A 25,788-nucleotide genomic window follows, 5' to 3' on the forward strand; every position below is an offset into this window, starting at 1 on the left:
GCAGTACCTCCTGCATTGTGGCAGAAACACAACTACATGATTGAAACATGAAGGAACAGCTCTCTAAAGCTGTATTTCTGATTGCCAATATGCTGTCACCACACAGAGGCCGAAATCTGGGCTACTTCTTCAAAGTCCTCGGGTCCTGGTCTGAGTTTCAAATTAATGAAATCCATTTTTCTGTATCAGATGAGGCATACATGTCACCCGCCAAGGATAACCTATGCAACTTCTGCATGATGAATAATAAAGTAATTGCAAACTCAAGGCAAAATGTCTTTGACTCTGTGACTCACCAGCTCCTGCTTATTATTTGTGTTCATGCAGACATGGTGTACCTGAGTAGAGGATTTTTCCTGTAGCCTATACAATCAGATTACAGATTTGAGACATCTATTTCAAGCCATGCTGAGGAACAAGCTTCTACTCAGAGAAAAAAGAACTGTCTTGCTGCTCTGTGAAGAACCCCATATTTTAGCAGTTCTATATGTTTTATTACCATTGGTTTTTACTTCGTTTCTGAAATCATTGCAGCTTGTATTATCTTTGTAACTGAACCACCAGCTTATCAAAACTACCTCCTCTATTAGGATCAGTTCAGCATATGATCACAGAGCCCAGTAAATAGAGGCAAAAAAATGCCATTAATTTATTTTTTCTAGGAGAATACCTCCTAACTGTGTAACACTGCTTAAAGTTTTAGCTACACAATGCCCATTAAAGTCAAGGCCAGTTGTGAAGCTAAAATCCTGCAATGCTCTTTGATAATTTACTGCATGAACGGGCTGCATTCTCAACTCGGGGTGTGGGAATCTGTGCTCAGGACTCTGTCTGGGCCATTCCATCACACCTGGATGTAGGAATGGGTTATTCCCACCACCTTCTCTGACAGCTCACTCATGCTTACATGTAGTTCACAATTGCCTTCCTAGGGTGAGCTGGTTGCTGGAGCTGGGGCTTGAACCAGAGGACCTACAGGGGTCCCTTCCAACCTCAATAATTCTGTGATTCTGCAGTTTCCCACTCTGGCCTCTTTCCTGCGAATGAGAAAAAGCAAAAGCAGTGAAGTGCTTAATGCCTCAGACTCAGGTGTAGCAACATACCCCGGCACATAAACTTGAGAGATCTCTCCTGAACCATCTCACAGACTGTGCCACGTGGGGGCAAAGCAATGGGCACAAAACACAGAGAAGCCAAGGGACATGGCCATAAATCAAGGGTCCGGGCTGAGCTACAACTGAACCAGAAACCTGTTGCGAGGGGTCTGCAGCCCCGTGCTCAGGTCCTTTCTCTGTATGAATATTTCCCAGCCAAAAAAAGACACTTCCAGGGTAACTGTTCAGGCTGCTTGCCCCAAAATACAGCACTATACGGCATGCAGAGGGAAAAATGCTGGTGTGCTTTTATAGGGACCTGGTCTCTGTCTCTGTGCTTGCAGCCCTTGTAGGGAAGGGACCTGTGCAGGCTGGGCTGAAAGTCACCTGCCTTCAAATTCCCTCTGTGCCCTCACTCAGCCCTGACCTGGCTGTGACAGCTCCACCAGCTCCAGATCTGCCTCCTCCTTCCTGCTTCAGCTCTGAGGAGGACATCAAATTGCCATCGATGTTTTGTTCCCCTTTAGTCCTGCATCATTTAAACTTTTCCTGAGATCCCCTGTAATTTCTCTTGTTATGCAACTCCCAGTTTATAATGTTTGATCTTTTTTACAAAGGTTTTGGAAAAAAAAAAACAAAACACATAGCTTTGTTTGATTTTTTTGGATGTTTTTGTTTGCTTTCTTTAGGGAATATCCTAAGCCTCAAACATTTCTCTCTGTTCTGAATTCCACAGGGTGAGACAAACGTGTTAAAAACACGTGGGGAAACCCACTATTACTTATACTTCCTTTTTAAACCTTTTCCTTTTTTCCCCCACTATGAAAAGACAAAAATTAAAATTCTAGGCATGGAGGAGGTCTCATCTCCCTTTATCACTGTGTCTCCCTGCACATACTTAATCTCTGCTTCAGATGAGGAAGAAAGGCAAAACCTTTGTTTTTATTAGTTAGTTTAAGAAGTTCCAAGCCATGAGAAAGAGTGATTTTGGCAAGAGACACTATCTTCCCTCACTTCTTGTTTTTTTGGAAACACTCATCTTTCTGCCAGGCCTTTTGAGATGACAGAACATGGGCAGGCTTCAGCAGGTCTGGGATGCAGCACTGGAAAGCTTTATTCTGAAATGCTGCCCTGATCTCAACCTGGAAAACAACGAAAACTATGAAGAAGGTTTAAAAAGTGGAACCTATTCCAGTCCAGGAAAAATGAAAAGGGGAAGGGCTCAAAACCAGCCCACCTCCCGCATGGTCCTGCAGACGTGAGGGGTCCCACACGGTGGCAGAGATGGAGCCGGACCCGCGTCGTGGGTCCGGCACCTGCAGCGCCAGCATCCCCCTGTCCTAAATACATGGCTCCAGCAAGCAGGAGGATGTTAATTATTCAGAAATTACGTGACTTGAAGAGTAACTACAGAGGTAGTTTCCCAACGATGAGACTCCTATTAACAAGTTTACTGAGAAATTTTAGACTTCATTAAGAGTTATTCCCAAATGGTGCTGGTCCATCGAGACTCCAGCAGGATGCAGTAACCTGCCTGTTGTCAGACATCTGTAGTTAAACCCAGGCTCCGATTATTGATCCCGCCTCTACAGCTTTCTGTGGAGCTGCTCATGTAGAGAATTTCCCCAGATTTTGACCCAAGCACAGCAGCGGCAGTGCAGCCCACTTTGTTCCTTGCCAGGTATGATCAGAGTAACATATCAGGGAGAAGAAATCAGAAAACGTCCATGAATGAAATATTCTAATAGTAAAATATAAACACGACCTCTCTTTTCCACATTATCACAGGCACTGAGTTATGACCGCTGTGTTAGTATATACATGTTAAATATTTATACAGCCCAGGTGAAAATATAGTTCACTCGACAACTTGCACACTGCAGTGCCTACTTTTAGCAGAAACACTCAAGCTATTAGTCCCCAGCGCAGAGCAAAAGAGAGGCTCAGATCATTTTTAAACCAGGAACTGAAAGGCATCGCTTTGCTTAGGTGTTTCATTTAACTGTGAATAAAAACTAGCATTCTAGCCAGTAAAGCCTTGCCTGACTTCAGGTAAGGTCATCCAGTCCCTGGCTGGGAATGCAGGGGATATCCCGCAACAGAGAACAGATTTATTTCACCATCGTGATGCCCAGGTGCCACAGAGACAGGATTCCCAGGGAGAATCCTCTCTTAAAAAATGGGAGAATCCTCTCCTAAAAAAAGATGAACATGCTAGGTAAACGAAATAATAATGCGTATGGAAGAAGGGGCTGAATAAAAAGCATGGACACCCAGGGGGGACAGCAGTGGGACATGGGTGAGCACAGACCCGCTCCAGCTGCTGGTTCAGGCTGGTCACTGCTTTTGCTTTTCCCCCCTGCAATGGAATAAATAGGAAAACAAAAACAAAAACAAACAAACAAACAAAACCACAAAACCAACAAAACAGCATTTGCCCAGAACTGGGACAGTATTGAATACATTTGTTTATGCATTTGTATACAGCATTTTGCTATACTTTTATTCATTTTAGTAGCTGCAAAGCCATTAATCTTATCTGAAACAATTACTTCAATTCAAGCCATTTGCATTCACACCAACATAAACCCGATGCATTAAAATAAACTTGAAAATCAGCTGCTGTTGTGCATGTTGCAGAGGTTGTTTAATCCCTCCATCCATGTATGTATGTAGATGCTTATGAATATCCTGCTGCTTTGAAAAGGACCCACTATGTTATTTCACCACAATTTGCATTGTTATAATAGGTTATTGACTGATTTTAGGTTTAAGGGACTAAGGTAGTATTCAGTAATGACTCTGTGCTACAAGTTTATTGCAAGTGCCCAAGGTTCATTCACCCCAAGCAATTCAGTCAATAACCAATTTTTATACTTCTATCTCCTTCAAAATTCCAAACCAATAATCCCTGGCTTTTTTTTTTTTTTTTTTTTTAATTATTTCAGTATCAGACTAACATTTCCCATGGAAATCAATATGGGTGAGATCCATTAGCCAAAAATCTGCAGCACTGCAATGCAAACATATTAAAAATATTGATCTTTCAGGCTACTGATGTTTTGATTGACTTTAATGTTTGTAAGCAGCAATAACAGAATTTCAATGACTGAAACAAACTTTTGATTAAAATTATAGATTTTTAAATTTTTTTCTATTTTGCTGTTTCAAAGGGTATCACATGGTTTACTTGTTTGCCCTAAATGATCATAGTAGTAAATACTTATTCAGTTTCTCATTTGTAAATACTATGGACTGCCACAGGTTACACATCTTCCAACCACTTTTGATGTTTCGGTACCACTACAACAGAACCATAACGCCAGCATGGCCAGGGACAGATCCTCTCACCGTGCATGTTCCTGTCACCAGAAGTGACAGCACTGTGATCTCCCTCTTCCCTCTCCTGTAATTGTCCAACAAACTTCAGATGGCGTTTTCACAGCAGCTGGCTGTGGTTTTGCTAAAGCTGTTTTCCAAATGTGGCTCCTCCTTCCGAAAGAAACATCCCAGCTAAAATAAACAGCTTCTCTATGCTCTGGCTCTTTCTGTCTTGTGTTTGCGTATGCCTTCATCTCCACAAAATCTGAGTGTCCCACAGCCTGGGTCACATTTACAGGATTAAGCAGCAGCACTCCTGCTTTAGGGATGGGGAGGCAAAGCACAGAGAAATCTTGGGGCACGTTCAGGCAAGCTAGCTTCCACGCATGTCCCAGAGGCAGCTGGTGGCACCTCTGAAGGCTGAGGTTTGTCATCAAGAGGCACCGGCCCTGATGGGTAAGCAAGTGTAGGGTGACAGAAATGAAGAGGATTACAGTGGGGAGATGCCAAGGATGGGTCCATGCAACTTCTGTCCCCAGCAAAGCATGCTGGGCTCCGGTGCTGGCCTGGATAAAGACCTACACATAAACAAGCACCTGGCAGAGAAGCTATGGCTATATCATTCTGTGTCCTGAGAGATATGCCACCTGAAGTCCCTTCCAGGCTTACATTTCCATGATTCAATATTGTGACAGCGTAAGCCCCGTCCCCTCTGTCAGACTGGACTTCCTCTTGACCTTTCTGATTCAGGAAGGTTTGTTTTCTCTGTGCCTTTTACATTGCAACCAAGAGCCACTTGAGATGGCAGAGCTGAGCAGACAGCTGTAGACAAAAACATAAAAAAGCCTACAGATGGACCACCTGAACGCTTTTGCCAAAGTGTTTTTTATTACAACCCTCCTCCTCCAGACTCACCAGCTCCGCAGCCCCATCTGGCTCATGCAGCCAGCGGACAAAAAACACACCCGGACCACGTGGCAGGACGGCAATTAAACATCAGAGACGTGGCACCCGTGCAGAATGTAACACATCTGGCATCAAGGTATGGCTCCAGGACCAAAACCCTCTTGCAAAGTCACTCTGGGTGGCTGGGAGCGATGCTGCAGGGGAGCCAGGTACGGCTGTGGCATGGGGAGTTTGGCTGACCCCAGCAGTGCACAGTCAGGATGGGCTTTTTTTTTTTTTAAATTATTATATGTATATATACATTTTTTTATCCACTGATACATGTAAGAAGTGAATTTTGCAAAGTAAATAGCCCCAGAACACACCACTATTTTATATTACCAATTCTAGTCCGAGCTACTGTCTGTTGGACTGAGGACATCCTGCCTTCTCCTTCTCCAGTCCAGCCTGCTGACGCGTTGCACATCTTGCAAAACCTCAGTGTTTACATCTATTTTACTCAAATTCTGCGTAGCTCAGTTTGCAGACTAGTACTTCATGTATCTCATGGCTTTGTTATTATTGATTGCCCACTCCGAGACACTCAACGCTTGTGTTTGAACAGGGCAAGGAGACCAGGTTTTCAAGAAGCGACAGCGTTTTAGCACTCAACGGCAAATAAAACGCGGGGCACAAGCACACAAGAAATGGCAAAAATAATGGACTCTGTAACCCCATGGGATCAGAATAGCTCTGTGATAATTGGCTCTGAAGCTGCAAGTGGCACAAGGAGAGGCAACCTAAACTCCATGACCTGGTCAGACTGAAGGGTGTCCTCTCCCCACCACGGGCTGTTAAGGAAAGAGGTCCAGGCTTGTCATCAGATGCCTGCTGTAGGCAGCACTTCTGTCTGCTGATGTACCTTGAGTGCCTCACGTCCTAAAACCACCTTTAAATAAGAATGTTTTGGACAAAGTGCTAACCATTTCACAAGCTGCAGACCACTTTGTAGGCAAGGAACTGGCGGGTGGGGAAGTTGCGCAGAACTGACTGTGACCATCACTAATGTTGGTGCCAGTCTGAGTCCTCAGGTGGCTTTAGATGACTGGAAAAATACACAGAGACTGATAAACTAAGACTGGGAGAAAGTTCTGAACGTAACTACAAAAATGTAAAGAAATGTAACTGGTGACTGTCAAAGGGATTCGTAACACTGTAAATGGCATTGTTTTGTATCTGTGCTGCAAACAATAATCAGTTTATAAACCTCAAAACTGAAATACTTTGTGCTCCAAACCATTGCAGAACAGGCAGTCTTAGTACAAGCATTTCCCTGTACCCTGACAATATGCCTGCACATGCTCCAAAAACCACTCCAAGCTGGGGAGCATATTTCAGGGCTCCAGCATACGAGCCTCCTGCAGACTCATCTGCAGGGGCTGGAAGTGCTGCTGCTGCTCCCTGTTGCTTGTCCAGCCCCTCTGCTGGAAGGCTGGCCCACCAGGCCGAATTACGTACCTGCGGGCATCACGGCTGCTGGGGAGTTAGTTGCTGCTCTCCCTCCCAACCCATTCATGGGCGAGGGTTATGAAGACATAATTGCCTATTGAAACATATTAATCCCACATTTTGTAAGTAATTTTACCTATGAGACACAAACAACCCTGGCTTTGCTGCTGTCTGACCACTGGTGACACAGGCAAAAAGCTCTGTGTCTTGTGACCCACTCTCCAAGTCCCTTGACACAGTTCCTTCATTTCTAGTATTGCCTGGAACAGAATAAAAAATATTCACACTGCTCATCTATTTGCATATTCATCTCGTCCATCACAACAGAGAGACAAATTCAGAATATTTTTTTAAGATTCCTCTTCAGCCTCTAGCTATAGGATTTAATTCTTAGTGAGTTACAAAGGCATGCAGCAGTCTGCCACATGAAGCAGATCACCCTGGTTTTGTAGTGTGCACACATACAGTGCTGTCCATCCCCTCATTGCCCACCCAGGCTCAGGACACCCACAGCAGACTGGGGTGAGCAGATGCTGCAGGCTCACTCATGTGGGTGCAGTATGACCTGACTGAGCACTCTGAGCTCAGCTTTCTGTCTCCAGCTTTCGCTAAGGCATTTCTGCCTCCACTGGCTCCTTAAACTTCAATTAATAATGACAAGAAGTTAAAAATCATGAAATTAAAAAAATGAGTAATTTTTCTTTTTCCTTTCCTTTCCTTTCCTTTCCTTTCCTTTCCTTTCCTTTCCTTTCCTTTCCTTTCCTTTCCTTTCCTTTCCTTTCCTTTCCTTTCCTTTCCTTTCCTTTCCTTTCCTTTCCTTCCTTTCCTGTTCCCTTTCCCTTTCCCGTTCCCTTTCCCTTTCCCTTTCCCTTTCCCTTTCCCTTTCCCTTTCCCTTTCCCTTTCCCTTTCCCTTTCCCTTTCCCTTTCCCTTTCCCTTTCCCTTTCCCTTTCCCTTTCCCTTTCCCTTTTCTATTCCTATTTCTGAGCCTTACCAATCTTAGCTGAAATATTCTCCAGCTTTTTTTTTTTTTCCATGCTCTTACCTGGACAAGTAGTTTGTGTTAAAAAACCCAAGACAGCAATTGGTACATCTGATATTTGATATTTGGTATATCTGATATATCTGATATACATCTGATATTTGCAATGCTGTACATTGTGGAAAGCTTCATAGCTGCTGTGAAAACTTGATAATGTCCTGAGAAGACTATGCCATCTTTATATGCAAAACAACATATTCTACTATCAACACCTAATGCCATCATCCATGATCTTTAAAATGAATTAAATCAAAAGACAAGGAGGTACAACACACAGAAAAAGTAATGCATTTGGAATTTGCAAGTGCAGATTTGAGAAATGGCTCTACCAAGCCAATTGCTCCTTGTAATAAATTAGCTACAACCTTGGCAGACCAATTCCTCTTCCCACCACATGCCTTAACGCCAACTCGTTCATTTGTATGTGCCAAATGGGTTTTAACCCTCTCCACACTCCCAAGTTCAGTAAATCTCTATAAAAGATATCTGCTCTCATCATCCTGCGAGAGAAGGGGCTTATCTCTGCAGTTTCCATAGACAACAATTGCACATGGAGCAGTAAGAGGGAAAGAAATTGAGGACTGAAACTCCAGGGGAGCCTAGGGCATACCTAGGTGGGTGTTAGCAGACACGCCTCCTCTGCTTATCCCTTGTAAGGCCATCCCATGCCAGATCAAACAAGGCACAGTGCTGTGGTCCCAGGGCTGGTGGCCTCCTGGCAGGGCACCTTGTGGCACGGAGATAAAGCTGGTAGGCATGGGCCACACGACTCCAGGTCTGTCTTTGTGTCTCTGTAGAGATGTCTAGCTCCTGCTGAAATTAACGTGGAAAGGCATCTAAACAGGAGGGCTATGGCTTCCCCAAAAATGTTCTGCAGCTCTGCAGCAGAGCAGAAGCAACATGCACGTCTCATTTTGCAAGCCAGCCTGCATGCAGTCAGGGGTTAACCCCCCAAATCAGCCTGATTTATTACCTTGGGATAAGTGCCTTTAACTGTCTGCTTTTATTTTAAGAGCCTGAGGTCGGCCCTTGGGGAAGAGCAAAACTCAAAAGCAACCCAAACTGTTGCTGTCCTTTCCAGAAGCATGTGCCCTGCTACCAAGCCAAATTACTCAGGACACCCTGAAAAGCAGGCAGACTGGTGCTGAACACCTCTGTGACTGCACTGAGTGAGCCTCCCTGCTCAGTCGGGGAACTAATGGTAAAGTCCCTCAAGGTGCTGGGCACCTTCTAAAATGCTCAGGATCCTCATGTCCCAGTGGTACTGAGAAGTGATGGGAACGCTGGGTGCTCAGCAGTTTCAGGACTGATTCATTAAATCATACAAGGCTGATAAAGAGGAGGCATATTTTGAATTAACAAAGCAACTATAGATAAAACCTTCAGGGCCAAAATGCCTTCTCCTATTTAATCTTAAAAAAAAAAAAAAAAAAAAAAAAAAAGGAGAATTAAAATGTCGCTGCGTTTACCGAGTATTGTATCAGCCTATAATGCAAAGAATCAATTAGAGATTCAGAAATTCTTAAATAAACTACGGGCTTTCAGAATTTTTTGCAGTTGGGTTTTCATGGCAAGCCTTGAACACTGAAATAGGAAAAGAACTTAAAGCTGTAATAAAAGAGGTTATGACACAAATACAATTAAAAAAAAACACCACTTTTTGGCACTGAAGCATATGCTCTGCCCCCTGCAGCTAAAAGTCACATACTGAGAGTGTTTGTTCTGTCAAGAATTACTAGTTTCAAGCATGGCTGGTGATTTTGGACAGTAGCACTTCAGAAACCTTCAATCTGGCACTTTTATCACTGCACATTTATTAAAGCATCCCCACCGTCCAAACTCCCAGGAGTCTGGGGATCTGACCTCTGGGAAAAAAGATAAAAAAGGTTCCTGAGACACTGTTTTGATCGGATCCATTTTTTTTTTTTTCTTCAGCCAGATCATTATTCCAAACCATTCCTTGATTCTTCAGAAAAAGTAGTAGATGCAAGAGCGCTTCACTCCTTTCTTTCCTGGGAACAGACTGGCAATGAAGCCAGCCAGAGCCCACACAATTGCTGCTAAAGGTACTAGTGTTCTCAGCAATGAATTATTTGCAAGCTGTAAGATCAGAAGCAAACCGATCAGCACAATTTATTTTATTAATTTAATCCATTGCAGTTCACTTGCCTGAAGATGTTCTGGAATTAGCATGAATACAAGGAAGAGTTCACTGTTTACTCTTATGTATTTTACTATGCCGTATGAAGTGTTTGTTTATTTAGTACAAATAACATTAGCTATAAATGCATTTTTTTTTCCCGGTTAGTAAATTCACAAAGCCATCCAGATTTCAATCTGTTTGCTGTATGTATGTATTAAATGAATTTGTAAATGGATTGTTCATAAATGTTTTACTACGGCTTATTTGTTATTCCCAGTATGCAATTGCCACTCTAAGCAGTCATATATTTGTTTTACTCCCTGACTGCGTACATTTTGGACATGAAAACCAATAACACAGGGTAGTATCCTCCTGGTTACCACTTCCTAACAGACCTATTTTTGCTCTGAGATGTCAAACTGGGGAGGAAGCTGTTATCAATAGCTGTCATTTCTCTGCATCCTGCCAAAGCCAACAGGTAATTTTACCTGACACACGTCAGAAATCAAAGCTCAAAACTCTCATCCATGTATTGTTTTTGCAAACATCCAAAAAATACTTCTATTTGCCATTAGTTAAGCAACTTTGCCTGAATGCTATGTACAGTCTTCAGTATATCTTCAAAAAGACAGGAAGGGTGCTTCCAAAATTACGGAAACAGCTTAAAAATGATGAACCTGAGAATCTGTGTGCAATCTGAATTTTCAGTCCTTGAGGTTTTATTTTTTTTTCTGCCTGTTCATACAGGCAAGCATGAAAGAGATGTCTCTAGGTCACACACACCATGCCCTGATCCATGGCAAGATCATCTGCACTTATGTCAATTTCTGGCAAACATCTGTGTATCTGACCTGCCCTTACACACCTCCAGTGAGGGAGGCCCACAGGCAGTATCCTCCAGCCAAACCATCAGAAAGTTTCTCTTAAACTCTAACCTAAGATTGTCCTGCTGCAGTTTTATCACTTTTTGTACTATTTACCAAGTGTGTGGAGAACAGACTGTTCCTTTCTTCTTCGCGGCAGTCTTTCACACACTTGATGATTTGCACCATGTTCTTCTTTCAACCCTCTTTTTTTAGGCAAAGCCTTCTCAGGTCTTTCAACCTTTTTCAGAAGGCCATGTTTTCTAGGCTTCTCGTGTTTGCTGCTTTCTTTTGGAGGCTCTCCAGCTCCTTCTCCTCTTCCATCAGCTCTGCTGCCCATCAGCATATGCAGTGTCCTGGCTGAAGCCTCACCTGTTTGGCAAGCTGTAGGCTAAGACCTTTTAGGAAAAGGCTTATCTTTTCTGCAGCAACGTGTCATTGTTGACTTATTCTCTGTCTGCTGCTGAAAAGGGTAGTGGTTTATTCTCTGGAGGGAAAGGGAACAATTGCTTGACTCTAGCTCCTGTGATCTGCTCTGAAGCCTCTGATAAATTCACCCCTGTACAAGCCACACTCCTCTTCTTCAGGGTCCCACTTCTGCTAGATCTGGATCAAAATCTGTCGTCGCTGTGATCCCAGTACTGTGTGACACACAGTAGGAGCAGTCAGGAGCAGTTGTACTTTCAAGTTTCGTGGCAGTTGATAGGAAGAAAGGCTGTCCCTCAAAGAGGGACTGGAGAGCAGCTGCTTCCTATGTTAAGGCAGAGGTAGTGCTGGTGCCGCACTGCCGCTGGCAGCAGCACTGCCTCCCTTGCCTCTGTGAGTACCCAGCAATGGAGCAAAGTCTTTAATTTCCTTTGTGAGCAATCCAGAAAGTTACCTAACTCATTGAGAGGCAGGCAAACTCTGGTGCCTCTGCCATGCGCTCCAGAAGCTAAGCTAACTACTGAGCAGGGGCCCCAAAGTTTCTTTCTGCTGGAAAAAGACACTGCTCCAGCTCCTGTGCTTTATTGCTTTTCGTTGCCTTGCACTACCCTACACAATTAGCCCAACAGAAAGGGTCCCTGGATAGCAACTGAGGAGCAACGCAGGTACTCATGTGGCAGAAACTCTGCATAAAGCCTCCCTGTAACTGGAACGAGTTGAGGAAATAGGAAGGCACGAGGACAGCTAGTCCTAAATGTGGAATCTGATGGATTTTGCAGACCTGTCTCAGCAGTCTTTTCCACCCAGCTCTGACAGCTGGACCAGAAGAGAGAATCTGATACCGCTTCTTTTTTGTGGAGGAAAAGACATCGAAAAACATCCCATTGCTGCAGATAATGGCATGCCATTATGCTAGAGATGAAGCTTTCTACCAGCTCAGGAAATGCAAATAATGCCATAGTGATATACACAACCAATACTTGATTTTTTTTTCTTTTTTTCATTTTTATTACAAATAAAAGCAAAGAGCCTGGGATGATTAGAGTATGTCAGAAAAGAGTTGCGTGACAGCTATATGGGGAAAATGCACTCTGCATGAAACCTAAGAAAACATTATTTGCAACCAGTAGATGAGGTCACCTTTGTGCCAGCAGAACCACCCTTCATACATCACCTGCTGGAAATAAAATTGGGGCACAGTCAGATGTTATTGCATGATAGATGGTGGATGTTAAAGGGCCACCAGAACATGAGATAACCCCTACAGTTAAATGCTGAAATCTAAAGGGGTGACATTCAGCCTCAGTTTTCTTAAGCATATGCCTTTTCTGTAGAAAATCTTGGAGCCTGAGATGAAGACCAAGTCCCTAACATTGGGATCTATTTCTTGTCCCTGTCTAGGTCCTGAGGATCCATTCACCACCATGCTGGCACTGCAGCACACAGCTAAGTGAATCTGCCATCTCTCCAAAACTCAAAAGCTAGCAGTCTGCACAGTCTTGTCCCAACACACTATAACTTTGCCAGAGACAAATACGTGTACTGTAAACACATATTTAGCTATTGACTGCAAGAAAAGGAAACCAACTCTGACCTTGTACCTAACCACAAGGACCATGTGTCAGCGAGATTTATGTGTGTGCATGTGTTGTGTTATAATTTATTGTTGTTCTTGTGTAAATAGTGTTTTGTTTAGCGTTATTGCCTTGCTAACTCTGGTCCTTATGGCTTTATTAATCTTTCTTAGTTAATAGAATAAGCACCTGAATGAAGCAAGGGCTCATCTATTTCCCCGGCACAACCACACCCCAGCTAATCTATCTGCTGTCACAGCACTCCACCGTGAAAGCTGGTGGGAAGCATGTGGGCAGAAGGGCTGTGAAGCTCCCGAGAGCTGCACATCGATCCTGGTGGTTCAGCTCTGCAGCACCAGGCTGCCCCTGCAGCACCCGTACTGATGATCCTGCTCACAACCATAATTCATTACGGGTGGAGACTATCAGAGAAGAGCATTGGTGAGTAGTGGGACACAGAGAGAGCAAATTAACTCCACTCCCATGGACCGCAAAGTTCAGAAAGACGCAGCCTGTTACCTCCACGCAGAAAGTCTGTAAGAGCAGCAAATATATAAGAAAGGTGAACAGATCAATGCTTCCTTACATAAACATCAAGGATCAGCACAGGTCAGGAAAATTTAAAAATCATTGTAAGTCTGTTGGCTTACAAGTCTTCTAGAAATCTGGAAGTATATGGAGATGCAAATTTCCTGGCAAAATATAGGGAGTGTATGAAGCAAACAACATGGGAAACTAGGATATACGGGCTCTGCAGAGAGTCAGTTTTTGGACCTCAGCTCTTTGGTTCTTGGCTAATACCTATATGCAAAATAAGAAAGAAAAGTTCAACCCATTTATCCCACCTAGAGACAGATGTCTCACACAGATATGGAGTATCTGCCAAAAGAGCTTCCAAAACTTTCTGGAAGATGTTCGTCATAGAGGAAGGGAACATGTATGATACAGTACAGATAAACAATTAAAACAAAGTTAATCTGAAATAATCAGAAATGAACAAATCCACCTCCACACCAGTCCAGCCCACAGTAGGTCTCTCCTTCCATATGTAGGAGGAATTGAAGGTGAGACAGCAGCACCACAGGGCAATACTGCTTAAGAGTGATAAACTGATGCTCCCTGCTCATAACCCGTTTTTAATTTTTAAGAAAGAAATCAATAAGTGCAGATGAAACACAGACAGCTGTAATCCCTGTGAGTGATCTTGTCACAACATGTGCTACTGTAGTTCTACACTTTTACCTTTGCACTTTGTTGTGTGTAACAGAGCAACATAATTAACCACTGGTAGGTAGTGTTTACGTTAGTTCTCAAAAGGTTAAGAAGCTGATTATAGCTAAAATCAGCTTTGCCTGGGGCTTCAGTGGCTCTGTGTAATCAAATTAGACAAGCAGGGCACAGTGTCACCTAACACAAACCAGTGGCACTTTCTTCTCTGCTTTGACCTTTTTCATCAGATGAGTAAGCCAGGTTTTAGCTTATTCCAAACATTTTGAACAGATTACCTGCCAGTAAACTCCAAGCGATAAGCCAGGCATTAGTGCATACTGTTTTTGTAGGTGACTTGGTGAGACTGCTCTCAGGAGATTATTTGGGGGTAGCACCAGCTTTGCTTTCCCCTGAAATTAACCGTTTGGTTTACATTTTTATTTTGGCAGAAACTGTTTTCTGAAGGTGAAGGGCAATTATTTCAAATCCCCAAATACCTTCGATCTTTGTCTTGGACTTTTTAATGTTTTGATTCTAGAGATGGAGAGTAGTTTCCCAAATCCAACAGCAAACAGAAAACTTCATAAACATGGTAGATAATGCATTAGCATTTCTGAGAAGCCGCAGGTAACGCGCTCGGCAGAGTTACGGCTCAGCCGCGCGACGCAGCTGCTGTACTCTTTGAAGTCAAGCAAGGTGAATGGTATAATGGAGGAGTTTAAGGAGGTTTAATAATGTAGAGAGAAGAGCAAACCAGCCTTACATCAGAAGAGTGCTTTCTGCACGGCTACACCGTAACTGCATTTAAAAGCAGACTGCAGCGCCAGTAGCTTCCATAATCTCAGTATCTTTGAACATAAAGGGAACAAAAGATTAACCAGGCAAAGAATATATACAGAAAAATAATGGCAAATTTAGATAAAAAAATCTGCAAGTTAAAAATGCAGCATGCTCTTCTGAATTTTATGCACTAACATAAAAGACAGCGGCCAACTATATTTGTTGAATCTCTATATATTTGTTCCCCAACTTCAACTGCAGCTCTGCCTGTTCAGGTACTGTGTCTAAGTTATGGGGCGTTTATGCTGTGAAAACAAGCAGGCATGTGAAACAATAGCTTCTGCAGATGATTCGTGCTTATTCGTTTACAGCCAATAAAATCAAAACTTGTTATTTTAATTGATTAGTCATAAATACAGTTACAGAAGTCAAGTCTCTGTACTTGCACAGTCCGATGATTCCTGCTAATCCAGCAGTACTTAACAAATTCACATGTGGTTAGCTTGCCTTGCCATAGCTGTAGATCACATTTCCATGCTGCAAGCTGTGCAGAAAAAATCAATATGCCAAGTTTAACATACGGACAGGAAACATGATGTCCTCCTATATTTTCAATGAACTTCAAATGACTGCGCTGTTCCTACTCTACAGCATATTTGAGGGAAAGGCATTCTTGAGGAAGATGAAAGATCTAACACACAGTGAAATACACAAATTCATGACTCATGGAATCACACCTGGCTCTATTGTAACAACGTACTTCAAATAATACGGCATTGTGATTGCCTCCTCCTGCCTTTACACTTCTAAAGCAGTGGCCTGCCCTTCAGACAGAACACACGCTCGCCATGCCTCTGTCAGGTTTAGTAGCGAGTCCCTGCTGCCTCGTACAGCTCTGCAACATGGGGGGGACAGCAATCCTTCCCCCCCAGGCTGTCAGAGCCCTATCCCCCTTCCCTGCACCCCCCGTGACCCGTGGCCCAAGGCCGGCACCGCATGGCGGCTCCTCCACAGGCCCTGGGGACGCCGCAGGGCCTGATGGCCGATGGCGCCCTGTAGGCCTGATGGCGGTGGCTGAAGGCCTCTTTGCCAGCAGCAGCAAGACAACGGGGATGTCTCAAAACCCTCGCAAAGACAGCGGGGGCGTTTCCAAAATGCGAGGCTAGGCAGGGAAGCAGAGAGATTGTCAGCTCTTTCACTGGTAATTTCCCTTCATTGCAATGAGTGGCTGTAAATGGATTAATGGCATTTAGCTCTAGAGAGCATGTCATTGATCTGCACCGAACATATAAACTGTTATATAAAACACACTCCAAGACTCGTGCTTGTTCCTAACTTTCTATTAATATGTCATTTGCAAGACAAATTTTATTCAGAGATTAATGTACCATTTTAAAAACCCTAGGCATAAAACTCCCAATCAGAAAATAACAATGTAACAATTTTAAGTGTTGAATAATATTAATACTGCAATAAATTACGATTTCAGTACATTTTAGCCTTCTTTTATCAGTTCAGAGAATGTAACATAGTCCCACACTATTACAAATGAATTCTTTCAGGGACTCCAAAAATATCAAATATGCAAACTTTACTTCCGCAATCTCCCCTGATAATGCAGGAGAATTGATAATTTTGTGGCAATGAATGGCGATCACTGCCCAATACCTACAGACTGTTTCAGGTGTAGTGTACGGATGTATGTGAACGTATGCCCCTTTGCAAATCAGAGGACACTACAGAGCACGGATGAGAGCCAACCTCGAGATATGCGATGCTGAAGCGAAGATGGTACTGGTGTCCCAAGGCGGTTCTGCCTGTGCCAAGCCACCAACAGTGCAGACTTTGTCCATCCGTCAAGACTCCGATACAGGGCTCCTGGTTTGATAGCTAACATCTGGATCTAAATAATGGCCTACACAGCTTGCTCACTTCACTCGGGGGTTTTTATGGGGGGTTGCAACACGGTCAGGAAACTTCCTCCACACAGACAGCTTCATTAGAGCTGGCCAAATGAGCCTATGCATATGCAAATCACTGCTGAGTTTGTACTAGATCTTTAACATCTTAATGCCTCCATTTGCTTTTTTCCCCTGACTTTGACATTGCTTCACTGTGAACAGCTATATTTAATTTACAAGTTTTTTTTTTTTTTTTCCTTCCCAAAACAAGGAGGCAGGAAGTAGATGGGTGTAACTTGCTGAGATGAGCTGCTGGCAGGGTGAAGTGGTAGGTTTTAGTAATAGCTGGAAGCCGTAAGAGGTTCTGAGCTTTGAAGTCAGTGCAGCTTTGATGTACTGCTCCCATAGTTAATCGCAAGATAGTCTTTAAAGAAAAAGATTTCCCAAATACCATCCAAGTGTCATTGCTTGTGAAATCCTTGAATGATTTTTTTCTCCTAGTGAACTTTAAATCTAACATTGGGCTGCTCTCACTGCCTCTCGGTCACTCTTAAAGTATATTAATCAGTTAAAAAGATGATTAAACACATGCTCAGTCTGGTCCAGGTGAGTAGCTGGCTGCATGCTGTTTTGTCAATGAACTTTGAGTACTTTCTTCGCTGCAGCCATCGTGCTCAGCCACAGCGAGGAACCGCAGAGCAGGATGGTGGCACGGGAGGAGGTGGACAGCAGCCTCCAGGGGGGCTGTGGAAGAACATTTACTGATTTTTCCCATGATATAAATTGTCCTTGAGTTGGACACTCAAGCAATGAGAGCATTCATTTTTATTGAAAATATAAACAAAACTATCCCTGGCCAATTAGATTTAAAAAATCAACTCATAAAAGCATCTTTTGAATATTTAGCATCTTTTGAAAATAGTTGTACGATATCAAATTTATTTTAATAACTAGATTTTAAGCCTGATCCTACTCTACATGTCAAATGTCATCTACCAACTACATGCCAAAGTGCAGCAAAACAACCATTTCCAATGAGTCCAAAACTATCAGGGCAAGAACATCAAAGGTTTAAACCACAATCCCCGTCCTACAACGAAAAGCTCTTTACCTGTGCACATTTATATCTGAACAGAAAGGGGAGACACCATTCACCAACACCCATGTCTGTCCAAATGGACAGAAATAAAGAAAATGGCATGTGACTGGTAAATTATGGGAGAGCAACACGTCAAGGTTAGAGGTCAGTGAAGATTTCAACAAATCTCAGAAGATATGGCAACAGATTAAGCAAGGGGATAGACTGCCCTCCAACCCTAACCTGTTAAGACCTTTGAAGTCTTGTGGTTACCTCTATTCTGCTCTTTCATATTAGTTGTTAGTTACACTAATTACAGCCTAATAGTGCACTGGAGCCAGGCACTTTTTGCAGACCATCCGCAGGAGGGCTATGTGTGGAACAGTGACCTCCAGCCGAACAGAGCTGTGCATGTCACAGGCACTTGCCCCTTTCAAACAGTGGGCTGCATCGCCTGTTGCAGGTAATGAACTTTAAGATGTTAGTAACTTCAACATGTTTTGCACGTTCAAGAAGCAGACACAACATTTTGCAAGAGAAATTGTAAGCTAAATAAAAGCCTAGCCCCAAACTTGGGTTAGTCTAAGTGGGGTCTGACAAAAGTGCTGAAACAGATTTAATTCTAAGAACAGTTGTAATGTGTGCTGGCATAATGATTACCAAAATAAGGATGTAAAGTGCAACCCCTCATAAATACTGCATATTCAGCACTGAAATCAAAGAAGTAACTTAGTGTTGCTGCCAGTAAGCTTGAGTGAGGGAGTGTGGGATTAGATGTGGAGTCTATTTGCATTGATTTTGCATCAATATCCATATTAATGCTAACACAATATTGTATCATATCTGGGGACAGCAATCAGCTCAGAGTCTCTCTGGCAGCTGAAGTATCACTTGCAAAGCTTCAGTAAATCATTTAGTAGCATTAAACAAAGTCAGGCACTAAATCAGAAGAAAAGTTCAGAAAAAAAGATGTAGTGTATAAAAATCATACCAGAATTAACAAAATGTATAACAAAAGAGCCTGTGTGTGGAAAGAATAGCTATTCAAAATCAATTTCTATTTCCTCATTTATACGAGGAATATTTTTTACATGGTAGATAAAAGCTTTGCATGATGACAAATCAATCTACCTGCAATTGCTGGGAACTCTGTTACCAAGATAACATAATTTGTCTGCGGGTGCAAACTCTCAGCTGTGAATACACCTTTAAAGAGATAGAAATAAAAATGTAGTTTTAATGAAGACACAGATGAGGAGAAATTAGGACTTCCTTGCATTAGCTAGTAGCAGAGCGCTCAGAAAGCAAAATGAAAGTCTGACAGGAAGTGATATAAATGCTCAAATATGATTTAATCTGGATTTCTGAACATTTAATAAAACATAAGCTTTATGATCAGCACGCAGAATAATAGAAAAGATCCTGACTTCTTTACTGAGCCCTGAGCTATCCTGGAACAAAGATACAAGGATATAGGGAGATATAGGGACTGATCTTCCCAAGCTCACATACGTGCACCTCATACTTACTAATGCACAATTTGCAGCTGATCTCTCTGCTTAGAGCATGCTCTTGCTGGGTTGGCTCAAAGAGAGCAACCCACGGCATCCAGCTGGTGGGAAATCACACTGCAATTTGGCACCATCTCCTCCGGGCTCTCCTCCACATGGTTCATGGTTTCTCTTCACTTTGTCCTTGCCCAGAGGGAAGTAAGTATGAAAACCAGTGTCTTGGGCAGTTCTTCTGTCTGTCCCTGACTCCTTTAGAGTCATCAACAAAAAATAGCGCAGCACATCTCTTCTCACCTAACCTCTTTCTTTGCCTTCTCTGCAAAGGTATCCTGTCCAGGCAGATGCCAGAGACAGCGCAGCTGCTCCCAGGTGCTGCACCACAACCCTATGGTGGGGACCGATGGCTGCAAGCACAGCCAGTCCCATGGACAGCAGCAGCACAAGGCAAGAGCTGAGGCTGTGCCAGAGTTGGCTGTAAGATGGCCTGACACCCCACTGCTCGATCCAGCAAAAATCTGCCTCTCCAGCCATAAGGCTCTTCCATCCCCAGATTTACCTTCTCAGAAAGGACAATGCATTTACAAGACGCAGGTAAAAGTAATTGATTTGCATGGACTCGCTAATTGAAGTGACCAATTTTCAGCTGACAGACTGTTTAGTGCTTTTTCAGCTCCCAGGCCCCTGAAGCTTGAACCCTGTCCTCTGCATACTAACGCAGATCTTTGTGGAACACTTATGCTTTCCTGGAGGACAGGAGATGTGTGCTTTGAGGCTGACAGAGAGAATTACAACAGACAAAGCATAAAGCAAATAGTTAATAAATTTCATCCAAAGCTATTACAAGAAGGAAAAAAATACACTTGAATATTTGTCTTTAATTTACACTCAGCATTTGGTTATAGTAGTGGTCTCCAGAGACAAAAGGACGGATGTGAGACCCACCAAAACCACTGGGAATCTTTCTCCTTTGGTTTTAATGGCAGCTGAGTCAGGTCCCTAGCAGTCAAAAGAAATTTGTAAGATTCATAAGCTATGCTGAATTTGTAAGCTGTACCTAACAGAAGAGTTTAAGTTCTGTAGTCAGTAGCAGGAAACTGTCAAAATCATAAACGTCTGGAGCACTCTTGAAATAAAACAAATTGTACCTTGCAGCTCTTACATGCATTAGTGTTAGACTCCGGCACAGTACTGCTTTAGGAAATCTTCAACTGTTATCCTATCTGTGCTTGATATTATGGAGAAATACTGAAAAGGGAATAGAAAACATTTCACTAAATGGGCCAAGCTGCATAAGAGGTTGTCTACAACTTCGTCCCCATACACCTCAAATAACAAATATTTTAATCTAACAGAGGGTAACAGTGAGTCCTTGAAGTTCATTTATCCTAGCATTGCAAAGTGACGCCAGTTGTTAGGAAACAAGTGTTTTGAGTTTAGTACACATTCCCCATAGGTGTGGCTGTATCAGGAAAGCACACGCATCGGATGGACCAGCCACTGCGCTGGCACCTTCTGGCAGGGCTGGGCTGCTCTGTCTTCTGCCCAGCATGAGCATTCAAACACCACAGAAGCACCTCTGAGTTCAACACTCAATTCAGTATATTGTTTAAACACCGACATAAAAGCACTGACCATTTGGAGACAAAGAAGGAAATGACACATGCAGACATAAAAATAACTTGTTCTGCCTAGCAAAGCTAAGGTCTGCCCTCATCAGATGTGGAAGCTCTCAGTGGGACTCAAACAGTTCCTCATGCAAATATCTAAGGGTAAAAAAATCGTATCTCAGATTGCAAACATATGTGGGTTTTATTTACATGGAATAAAAGCTTTATATGTGCATGTAATGATTTAAAACTTATCATTTCAAATGATGTTAACATAAAAATATCAGATAAAGTAGTAAGAATTTAAATATACAATGTCTCATTTGCACAGAAATTAAACTAACAAAAAGAAGTGCATTTTCCTGCCCTTAAAAGTAGTGATGGGCACTTACTAGCATTTGTTGAGAAGTACACGACGTTTGCCTTCAAATTGACTACTGTACTCAGAGCAGCAATAATGAAAATCTAAAATGTCTTACTCTATTAAATGTGTGGATTATTTCTCTATCAAGGTGTTGTAGGTATGTCTTCTAAACTTACCTAAAAAAAAAAAAGGATTAATGTGGGGAAAAAACCTTACTCCCTTTTTAATATAAAAATTGGGATATAATTTAAAAAATCTTATTAAGCAAATTTGGCTCACCAGAATAAAGTATTTCCTGGAAAAAATACATATTTTTTAATACACAAACAATTGTCACACAGAGCAGGGTTTTTATGTCATAACATAAGAATGTAATGTCTGCTTCAGTTAGCCTTGTACTTAAAACTACTTGTGCAAACAATCAACATCTGAACGTTAGTTATAAGCAGTTGTTTGCTTTTGCTTTTAATAAATAGATAACAATCACAATGCATTTAAAACAAGTCACTTAACTGTCCCTGTGCATTAACATGATGAGATTAGTTGCTGGCACTGGTTAGCAAAAAATGACAAGTCCTCCCAAAAGAAAATTGGGCCTTTCAAATATAGGCATGTTCCTTGATAGGAGAAAGTTTAAAGTGCAAATATACTGTGAAAAGGGCCTCTAAAAATGGCATCACAGAGCTCCATGTTTCTCATCTTTTGGTTATTTCACAGGTTGGGAAACTAATCTTCTCAGCTGAGAGATACTTGGAGCAGCCAGAAAACTGTTAAATTAGCAATTTGAGGGCAGGGTGCTAAGAAGGCAAATATGATACAAATTTAACCTCCATGTGTTGCAAATAAATTTAATTTATGTGGCAAAGAAAAAGAAAGACAATGTTAAAATCAATTCTATGCCACTGCTAGAAGTTTCTCCAATTCTTGTTTGTTGTCCAATCACAGCAATGAGCAGGAATTTGTTATAATTGGCATTACTGACAGCTGTTAAGATAATTTGTATGCCTGAAATATTAAAATGTCTGTTTATTACCTATTTACAGTGATCCAAGTGAATAAAAGTGGTGAGGACGTGGCACCCTGTTCTAAAAACCCCATTACTTATTCCAACGACAGCAATAAATCTGAATGTGAGTCTTTGATGGATGCATGCCAGTGTGCCAAAAATGCCCAAGAGGAGATGATGGTAGGGAGGTTTGTGACCTTAGCAAACCAGAGAACAGAATAAGTTTCTTCTCAAGGAAGCAACTGCAGTGCATGGAAATTCTCCTTACCCTGGAATACATCAGTTTGAGAGGTAAATACTGTCGGTGTCTTCTGGCCAGTTCTACATCAAAATTAAGAGTTCCTAAAATTAAGGAATGGTAATTTTCTAACACCAAAAGTTATAATGCTTTCCATGAATTTACCATTTTGGACAGTGTTGTGACAGATAAAAATGAATGAAATCACTGGGCTGGAATTGGGCTGCCTGGGGACAGTGAACCTGACCTGATTACATTCAGTCCGATTGAACAGAGAAGTCTCAGCCAGCAACACGCCAGCAACACGCAAGCTTCAAATGGCTATTTTCCTCAAGGTAGGAAAAATACTGGCAGATTTATTCAAGATGAGATATTTCAACATAAAAGAATGACTGATATCTTAAAAAAAGTTTGTTGCATGACAAAGACAAAACAAAACCAAAAAACCTGCAGAGCTTTAGTCCTTCTGGTTCAATGAAAAAGTGAAGTCAATCGTTAGGTATAGAAAAAAGGTGGTAATAGCTTGTTGTCGGTATGAAAAGATGTTAAGGAAAGCTAAAGTTATCAAAGCAAAAACAATCTATGACTGGCAAACAGCACAATGAGGAACTTTTTTTTTTTTTTTTTTTTTTAATATACAAGCAGCAAATGCAATCCATAGCAAACATGTTGATCTTCAGATGGAGATGGTGAAACTGTAAATAACACAGAAGAAAGTATGAAATTGTTCAATATATGTTTCTATTATCTATTTGGAAAAAAAAAAAAGGCAGGTTTTTGGTGAAGTTTATTCTATTTCAATTCATCAATATCTTCCTAGGGATAAATATTTGTAACTTGGCAGACTTGCAGTTTGTATTCAAGAGTCATAAAAAGCTAACTGGTTACCAAAGTTCATTTTGAATGAAACTTAAAATATCAGAGAAATTAAAGGAGATGGGAGAAATCTCAATCCAACTTTCAGAAAAGACTATCTGCACAGTTAGCTTGACATAAATATCAAGAAAAATAAAGGAGAAATGGATATATAGTTCCATAAATCCCTGCTTTAGATACTGTGGACATGAAGAATCAGCTCTTCCCACTTTTTTATTACGACATTTTACATTTCTCTCTTTCTCTGTTGCTTTTCTTCCCAGCAAAACCAGCCTTCTTTAGGCGAAACAATCCCAATTCATTCAAACTTTCATTGCAAACCATCTGCTCTAGACTTCTAATTATTCTCAGTGCTTACCACTCTATCCAACTGTCTGATGTATTCTGGTGGGTAACCATTGCTTACCCACATGTTCCTGAACTTGTATGTTTGCAACAAGGAAGATAGGGGGATCTAAACCTGGAATTTTGGAAAAGACTTCCCAAGAAGGATGTGGCATCACAGAGCACAAAGGAAAGAACCAGTTAGATGAGCATCTGCCAGGAAATGATGTAAGAATGTTTGATCTTGCCTTGGGATGGGGGATGAAGCTGATCCATGTTAAAAATCCCTTTCAGAACTGTGATATTGGAGACTACTAATGAAGAATTGAGATAAAAGAATGTAATTAATTAAAGACAACGTAAACTTACTGGCAAGTAAGTCTGTAACAAACTCAGTTCATCTTTAATGAATTAACATGCTTAGCTGGTAAGGACTTATATGCAAATGAAGTATACTGATTTTTTTTTTCCAGGCATTTGACTTATTCCTCCAGAATATTCTGAGCAGCTGAACAAATTATGCCAAGTTTCCTATGCATTTTTGGAAAGCCCTTTGTCTTCCTTTTCTTTCCAGTGACTACCTGCTGCTTTTCTCAGGTTTCCCCTTAAAACTCTGGAAAAAAAGACCCTATATCCTGTCATTATATTGGAGCCACATACCTGCTACAGTTGACTGGCTGTGACTGCTTCTTTGCTAGTTGTTTGTTTCCAGGCACCATGTATATCACCTGAGTTACTCTACCTCATCTTTCAAAGGAGACGTTGGAAAGTCTTCCTTTTATGAGGAAGACACTTTTCTCATTTCTTCTTCTATGCTGTCTACTGTTAGCAGTAAACTCAGAGCAACTTAATTACAACTAAAACTTCAAATTAGGCAGAAACTGATCAATGTTTCATAAATTCATAAGGGGACAAATGGCACAATTGTAGAATTCCTGTTTACTTGGAAAAGCATGTTAAAAATCAATATAACTCAATATTTCTAGGAACTTGCAGACTAAGTAATCTACAAATGTAGTTGTCAGGGAGAAACTGCTATTGAATAGAGATGTTACTGACGGAGTGTCCTAAGGCTATTCAACAACACAGGAAGTAAATGTAAATTCACTGGTGGTAAAACTTGTGCGAATGTGAAGATTGGCAGAATGAATATTAACAAGAAGGTCTGCATCCTTTTGGTCCTTTTTATTTATTTATTTATTTTTTTAAATGTGTATTCATCTGTTTGTTTTCCTTTTTAAAGCTACATGCAGTGCTGCATAACACTACCTCAGAACGAAGATAAAGAGCTGCAGTTACAGAAAGGATACCGAGAGCTGCTAAACAAGCTTCTCCTACACAGTCTCTCTACGGTATGGTGATAAAGGGGTCAAACGTGACCCTTGGCAGATGAGACAGGAGAAAAGCAGGTAGTGAAGATTTGAAGTCTGTATATTGCATTAGTGAGATGCAAGTCTGTTTCAAAGAAAGGATGTTGAAAGACTGACGACGCCACAGAAAAATGTATTAAAGCACTTGAAACCTGGAGAAATTAACTCCAGTTAACTGCAGTGAGACTTAAAGAATTCCATGTATTCTGTTTCTCAGAAGAAAATTGAATGTTGATTTGATTCCAGTATCTAATTCACTTGGCAAGAAAGCAAATGTACTCAATGGCTCTTTAACTTAGTAGAAAAAGGCACAGCAAGAACTAATGGCTGGAATCTGAAACCAGAGAAAATCAAACCAGAAATGAGCCACTCCTGTTAAATGTTTGAAAAATTATAAAAGGAAGCAATGGATTCCCCATCTCTTGAATCCTTCTAGCCAGAGCTGAATCACTTTTGGGAAGACACACTTTGACCAAATGGAAGTTTTTATTTCAGCATAACAACATCTGCTCAAAATATAAAGAGCTGCATATGAGTGGAGAACAAGTAATTGAAATGTCCTTCCTGACCTAAACTATATGCACTTATGAAAAAAGATCAAAAGTGAAAGAGAACATTTCTACAAATTCTACCAAAATCTGTAAATTTGGATTTGAACAGAAAATGCA

The 25,788-nt window shown here is 41.6% G+C and overlaps 1 protein-coding gene across 9 annotated transcripts in view; it reads right to left on the bottom strand.

The window, feature by feature from the left end:
• FAM172A (family with sequence similarity 172 member A) overlaps positions 1-25,788 on the bottom strand; it is a 258,669-nt gene that overhangs the window by 34,554 nt on the left and 198,327 nt on the right. The window contains exon 11 of one of the 9 annotated variants that reach the window (XM_035568060.2): positions 15,355-15,389. The exons of the other annotated variants lie outside the window; for them this stretch is intronic. Coding sequence (XP_035423953.1) covers positions 15,370-15,389 — 20 coding nt within the window. The 3' untranslated portion in view covers positions 15,355-15,369. Of the gene's footprint in view, positions 1-15,354; positions 15,390-25,788 lie in introns of those variants that run through there. 9 annotated transcript variants of the gene reach the window in all.

The sequence above is a fragment of the Cygnus atratus genome, chromosome Z (genome assembly GCF_013377495.2).
Source record: "Cygnus atratus isolate AKBS03 ecotype Queensland, Australia chromosome Z, CAtr_DNAZoo_HiC_assembly, whole genome shotgun sequence".
In the NCBI taxonomy this organism is placed as follows: domain Eukaryota; kingdom Metazoa; phylum Chordata; class Aves; order Anseriformes; family Anatidae; genus Cygnus; species Cygnus atratus.